At 38.6% G+C, this 7,463-nt stretch overlaps 1 protein-coding gene across 1 annotated transcript in view; it reads right to left on the reverse strand.

Annotated features, from left to right (window-relative positions):
* PARPBP (PARP1 binding protein) overlaps positions 1–7,456 on the reverse strand; it is a 51,438-nt gene extending 43,982 nt beyond the window's left edge. The window contains exons 1-2 of the mRNA XM_026083961.1: positions 7,355–7,456; positions 6,038–6,190 (exon numbers count right to left, since the gene is read on the reverse strand). Of these exons, the coding sequence (XP_025939746.1) occupies positions 6,038–6,187 (150 nt within the window). The 5' untranslated portion in view covers positions 6,188–6,190; positions 7,355–7,456. The remainder of the gene's footprint in view (positions 1–6,037; positions 6,191–7,354) is intronic.
* Positions 7,457–7,463: the final 7 nt, after the last annotated feature.

Genomic DNA, 7,463 nt, shown 5'->3' on the forward strand with positions numbered 1-7,463 from the left:
GGGGACTGGAGCATCTCTCTTATGAGGAAAGGCTGAGAGAGTTGGGCCTGTTTAGCCTGGAGAAGAGAAGGCTGAGAGGAGATCTTATCAATGTATACAAATATCTGAAGGGAGGGTGTCGAGAGGATGGGACCAGACTCTTTTCAGTGGTGCCCAGCGACAGGACGCGAGGCAACGGGCACAAACTGAAACACAGACAACTCCATCTGAACATGAGGAAATACTTTTTCACTGTGAGGGTGACAGAGGACTGGAAGAGGTTGCCCAGAGAGGTTGTGGAGTCTCCTTCTCTGGAGATATTCAAAACACGCTTGGATGCAATCCTGTGCAGTGTGCTCTAGGTGACCCTGCTTGAGCAGGGGGGTTGGACTAGATGATCTCCAGAGGTCCCTTCCAACCTCAGCGATTCTGTGATTATGTTACGGGATACAAATGCCTCGGTATTGAGTGACAGGCCTTGTTTTGCTAGGCCAATAATGGCAGATAACTCTGGTCTAGGGTGAAGGTTTAATTTGATTTCAAGAAGTTTTCACATTAAGCAGCTTTAATCTGGTTAAAATAATTACACACAAACAGCATTAGCAACTAAGTAAATGAACAGACCAAGAGCAATTCTAATCATTTTATTTTATTATTAATTAATTATAATTTATTGTTTTAATTAATATTATTTTGTTATTAATTTATAATCACTAAGTTGCTCTAGCCCAAAAGATCTCTCCTGTACAACTAACCACTCAGCTGTAACCAAAAGACTTGGTTAAATATATGATTCCAGCCACTTGCCACATTTCCTGAAAGTCAACCATTTTGATATTGCTTAGATCAAGAGCTAGGAGTGAAAATTCCTATGAGCAGTCATAAATACTACTTTCAGGGCACTTTATTAAATGTATTTATTTGCCATTTAAACTGTGCCTGGATTAGAACAGCTCAGCACTATGAACATGCATGCTATTCCACAGATTACATGAGAGTATTTCAGAAAATATATTACTTTAATATTCTTGTAATCAGACATGAAATCATAGACATTTCATGTCTAATATATAATCATATTGTAACCCAATTTAAATAGATCAAAACAGCAGTAGGTTGCAGGGGGAAGAAAAGAAGAAAAAAAAGTTGTTTTTCTCATTTTGTTTTGAAACAAATTCCTCCAGGAGTACCAAGTTAAAATACTATTTTAATACAATATTAATAAATCAAAATCTTTCCTCATATGACCAAGGACCTGCAGAGATTAGCAAAATTTAGATTAGTGCTACAAAAATATTTTATATCCAAATAAAATTGCACTCCAGATATCAGCTTTCATGATCAGGTGATTGGGTGCTCACTGTGACAGTGTATTCTATTACTTATGCAGTCAATTGTCAAGAGTCTCTGTTTTAAGGGGGGAGGGAAGAAGGGAAGTGGTTTTGCAATAAGCATTAGCCAAATCTTCAGTGCTTTCATTCCATGATAGACATCAGAAGGATTCAGTTTCATAGGCATGGAAACGATAAAGTATTATAAAGCATCTTCACTTCTTGTGCTTCTTGACAGTGTGGTATATTAAGTCTCCTTATTCTTTTGTTCTAGTGTTCGAAATCCAGCAGAAATGTTTCATGTCTAAAGACACTATTCTTTATATTTTGTAGGTTTTGCAAGCTTTCCAGAGCTAACTCCATAACAAAGCAGCTTCTACTTTGCTAGAAAGTTGTTCTAAAACAGAAAGTGATATGTATTTTAGAGTACTGTGTTCTCTCCTACCTTCCCCAAACAAGTGGTCACTAATCATTTTCAGAATCTGTGCTTTCAAGACTGCTGTGTTTAACCAGCATCCAGGAGTTGTCTCTAGTTCTAGTTTTTCAGGCACCCTTCTAGACTGCAGTATTCTTGTTTGGCACTGTTCTTGAGTTGTGAGATTCTGCAATCTAGCAATCTCTGGTCCTACTGAGCCCTTCTTACATGCATATGCTCTCTTATCACTAGCAGGAGGGTTCCCAAGCTATGGTATATAAAGCACATTAAAGTAGTACAATGCATTTTTTGGAATAAGTTTCCAATTCCAGTGAGAGCTGATAATGCTGCAGGCAGGTTTAAAAGTTGGCTTACAAACACAAGTGCATAGACTTCTGACATTTGCTACATTGATATTTCCCAGAACCCAAGCCAGTGAAATTCTGGGCCAAGATCCCAGAGTTAGAGAAATGCCAGTATACCTTGCATGGGTAATTGTCTGGGACTGAATACCTTTTTAGGGGAGAGGGAGGGCAAGTGGGAAAAGTACTCGAGTCAAAGAGAGAGGAGGTATGGAGTTGTATTGCCTTGTTCAAGGAGGACTGGAAGCTACAATATGTACAGAACAGTAGAACAGTAAATACTTGCAAGAATATGATCCTGAAACAGGCAGTTAGAAAGTAAAAATTGTACCCAGCTAAGCAATAAACTCTATTATTCCCAATAGTGCTGATTGTTGATTTCAACAAAAACTCTATCAACTTTTGTGATAATAAAAACAAGATAGGAATTTTAGCATGCTCTGCTTAGTAGCAAAACATTCTTGTTTCCCCCTCCAACCCTCAAAACAGAAATCTAAAATACTACAGAAAACAGGGAGGGGAGAGGGAGTGGGAATTCTATTGATAAGCCAGGCAGAAGTGTTCTTTAAGATTTAAGCGGAGAAAGTAGTGAGAGTTTTAACACTGTTAAAACAACCCCAGCTGATAAGCAACACAAGAATACAAGAAGCATTATCTCAGCTATTTATGATTTGGTTTCACTGGCAAAGACAGTAAAACAGTCTCAGTATAGTAGTTTCAAGAAACATTCATTGCTTCAATCTTTGAATCATTGAAACAGCATCTCTCTTTAGCATTACTGCAAGATGTTACAAGCAATATATCGTATCAACAGTTGGTAGGATTCTCATATTACAAAAAGATAGAAGATGCAACAGTTTAAGGGACTAATGCTGGAAAGCAACTTTGTATTATTTCTTTATTTGCCAATATGGAATCAAGAAGATTTGGGAAACCATTTCAAAAAAGGCTGGATTTTGAGCAGAACTTAATGTTCTTCAGACAATGCACCAAATGCACTCATGGAAGCACAGAGCCCTGGAACTAAACCACACACCAAAACTGATTTTACACAGAATCAGCAAGAGACAAACACAAGTTACTACAGGGAGAACATATTTATAAGAACACTACCACCTTTTTCTCCAGTCTGACAGCCCTAATCCCAGAAAACAAGAATTAGAAAACACTTAAGACTGGGAATTAAGATTCACATACTCATGACAAATAGTGTTTTTATAAGATGTTTAGATTGTCCCCACTACTAGCTAAAGCATCTGTGGTCTGGAAGTGACAAGTAATTATTTGTCCTGAAGGTTCCAATAACCTATCATGCATGCATAATCAACTGAAAACGATTGCTGTCAACCTGAACTTCACCTTGAAAATTGTTACTTCTATTTCAAACTCTCAAGAAAGTTTGTTCTTCTTGAACGTTTGCCTACCTTTTATACCTATACTAATCAGTCTATTAAAAGGTATTAACTTTCGCCACAAACTATATCCCACTCATGTCCTTATTCTGTACAGCCACAACTGTGCCGTGCAACAGAGTATTTTCAGAGGAAGTCAAACTGTAGCTATGTCTTTTCTTTCATTATCACTATCTGGTTAACATTTATCACAGTGTTTTATCCTTATTTTTAAGGAAATTTAAGACAAAGAAGGTAGGAAACATAAAATTTTCTGGAGCCCTCAAAAAAGCTTGGTTATTTGATACTTCAACTGGAGATAAAGATTACAGTTGAAGACACAGCATCCATTAAAACTGTCTATGCTTCTAAAAGAACAGTTTTTGTTGTTGTTGTTGTTGTTGTTTTAACCCAGCCAATCACTAGACAGTTATTTTTCTTACAGTTTCTGCCATTATCATAAGAGACATATTCTACAACTGCTATCTTAAGAATACAAAATTGTTTTACTTAACGAGTCAGAGACCTATAAGGCATATATTTACAAATTGTCATACTCCGTTATCTTAACTTTAAGTTTTAGTGCTGAATAAAATACAACGCCTGTACTTCACTCTAACATGACAAAACCAACATCAAAATGAACAGCCAATTGAAAAAGTTGAACTTCACTTCAGAGGCTGTACATGCCATTCCTAAAATAGTTTTAATCCATGTATGCAAGACAAAGGTTATACATTATACATACAGGTAATCTCTCTTATTGGACTTATAAGTCTTAATAGACTTAATGTATATATAATAAGTCTTAATAGGCTTATTACAGAATAGTTGGAAAAAAATTTTCAGCACATGGTCTTTCTTCAGATTTGAAATAAAAGCAGCAGATTTCAAAATTAAAGTTGAAAGTGATCACTTTAACTTTGTTATATCATCTCTGAAAGGAAAGATGCTTGCAAAGGAGAGAAATCTTTGTTGAAAAAGAAAAAAAGGAGGAAAGTGGATTAAAGTAGTTCTCTGGGGAAGGAAAATGCTAATTTATAACTTCCTAGGGAAAGAAATAATAATGTGCCATAAAGAGATCATCTTTATCAGATCTGTTATTTTGGCATCCAACAGAATAATGCTTTTTATGTCCCAGAGTTGTCTTTGGAAAATGTTTAGTAGTTTTCCCTTGAGAATCACAGACATGAGAAATAAAGTAATTGCCTCCACAGGTAGTTTTGTATTCTGATTTATCAGTTCTCTGTGTGAGTTCATTGTGATGCACAATCATTTTCTAGTTTTACCTACATAGGCATGATGAGAGCACAGGGGCTCTGGCTGAAATATATTACACTCTGGGAAACGCAAACATAGAATCCTGGAATTCTAATATTTCTGTTGTAGTTAATGTTTATTACAATGGGGAGGGGTTGGCCAGTTTTATAGTTATTGTTTAGACAAGAGATGTATCCATTCCCTGCATTTTAGACTAGAAGGATTTTTCTGATGATGAATTCAGTTAGGTTAAAGAGCGGTCTTGGAAACACTTCTTTCAAGATAGCTTCTTCCAGTATAAGTTATAACTTTTTTTCAGTGATATGTTGCAACCAGAGGTACACAAACTGAAGAAATTTCTCTGTCTCAAGAGATATCTTCACCTAGGTGAAGAGGTACTAAAGATTCATATTTCTTGTTGCATTTATTATGCAATAATTAGGTAAGTCTTCCAACAATGGTGATTAGTTTTCATAGAGACATAGCTTACTGACCTAAAAAGGTATCTTTAAATTATTAAAATGGTTCTCATTAGGCCTGACTGTAGGTTACAGTATTTTCTGGTGTTTCAGATGCCTGCTAATGCCCAACCTTCCAGCTGTGACAAGCTTCTTAGGGCAGTACTCAAGAGTCACATCTCCTCTCCATCATTTGACATCTTATGCATGTGTAGAGAAGGTCATACGCTTCCTAGTAGTAGTGAGTACACATTCACAGCATATACGTAGAGGTCTTGGTCTACATCTGAGGATCTTCAGGAAAGAATGCAGCCAAGAATACACCGCTGCAAACATTACTCCTCGAGCTATATCTAATTAGCCTTACACTCATTCTTCTCATGCCACGCCCATAGATTTTTGGGGACCCTCAGCAAAAAGATAAAAAGGACAGCCTTGAACTGGGCAATGGGCCAAATTAATTTTCCTGATGAGACAAATGCATCCAAAACTGCCATAATTTTCCCACCCTGATCTACCACAGAGAAGAAATATTTGATTGAAATGAACTGAAGTTATATGATCAAGCAAAATATAATAGCATTTAATATTAAAGTTTAGAAATCAAGCATACTCTTACAAACACTTCCCCTCTCCCATCTCACTTTTTTCCTCTTTCAAGCCCTGATTGTACAGGGTGCCTAAATCGTATTAATTTTATAGTGCCTTGCTAACCCTCAGTTAAAACGAAATTGAAGAGTCCAACATAACTGATTCAAGTAGCTGCATAAATAAAAAGCCCAGTAAGTGAGCCAACTCTGAGCTGCACTAATCACCAAGAATGTACTGAAAGAACACTAACCTGTTTATTGACTTCAGCCACTGACAGTTGTAATGTCATCAGCATGCAATCTGCTCCACATACAGTAGTCCTTTCTGAGTTTGAAAATAAGTGCCATTGTCTTCTGAAACACTTGATCAAGTTTAAAATCTTCTGCTGGAAAGCAATCATTTTCTAGAGTAGAACATAGAAAATTAAGATAAATAAAAATGAATATAACTTTGCAAGTAAGGTTTATATTTGTGTTTATATATGACATGCCTTCATGAATACCCCATGTTCCCCTTGCACATCACACTACTGTAAAAGATTTGTCTCACACAAGACAGTCTTTTGTCTCCGAAAGCAGCCAATCTAAATGCCCCAGGGAAAGATACAAACCTCCCTGGAGATAATCTGCTTTCTGTACTATCTGCATCCACTATACTTTCAGACCAATCTCTATCAGCATGCTTTAAGCCAGGAAACGTGAGATTTAATAGTGTTTCCAAAAATTACTAAGAAAGACACTGTTAAATACTTTCATTGCTACATTAAAAAAAAAAATCATAATTTGTTGGGGTTTGTTTTAGCCTTTTTTTTCCCCCCTCCAGAATGAGTCATGACCTCTCCTATTCCCCTTAGGAACGAGTTCAGTATCAGTTTTGAATTTGACTGCTTTGTGCTTTGGTCTCCCCCCACCCCCTTTTTTTTTCTTGAAGACGAAGGTACCTGAGACTCTTGTCCTGCTGCCTTTAAACCTGTTCTTTCCTGAAACACGGTGTCCAATACTGCATGCAGTACCCAGCAAGAACCGTGTCACTTACTTATAGAACACAAAGCTAACAGCAGATGATTTATTTTCCAGGATGTTTGTGGGGGACGACTTGCTTTATTTTATTTCCGTTAACATGAACGAGTCATGCAGGCAATAAGGGACAGAACAGCTGAGCAGGTGCAAGTCGGTGTGGGGCAGATAATCTCTCCTGAGGCGTTTCTCCATCCCTTCCCCTCACCACCCCCCAACGTGAGAGGTTCCCGAGGAACAAGCCGAGTCACTCAGAGCAAGCGCTCAGTGAAGCATCTCGAACAAGCCAAAAAAAAAAAGGTGAAGCAAGCCCCAAGTCCTATCCTATCGCCGTCCCCATCACCGCTCCCCCCAGCTTGAGGCTCCCGGCCGCCCCTCACCGCGACCCAGCCTCACGCCGCTCCTCCGCGAGCGCCTCAGGTACAGCACGAAGCCGGGACACCCCGCTCCTCGCCGGGAGCGGGACCACAGCTCCTATATCCCCCCGGGCTTTAGGGCCCCTTCCCTCCCCCCAGCCAGCTGAGCCCTCCTGCTCTTCTAGAGGAAGCTACCTGCGTGACTAGAAGGACAGGGCCGCCAGCGCAGCTCAGGCGCAAGGCGGTTAGAACCCGTAACTGCCCTCCCTGGCGGTTTAAATTTAAATCCTCCGCAGCTGCCTAA

The sequence above is a fragment of the Apteryx rowi genome, unplaced genomic scaffold (genome assembly GCF_003343035.1).
Source record: "Apteryx rowi isolate R43461 unplaced genomic scaffold, aptRow1 scaffold_62, whole genome shotgun sequence".
In the NCBI taxonomy this organism is placed as follows: Eukaryota; Metazoa; Chordata; class Aves; order Apterygiformes; family Apterygidae; genus Apteryx; species Apteryx rowi.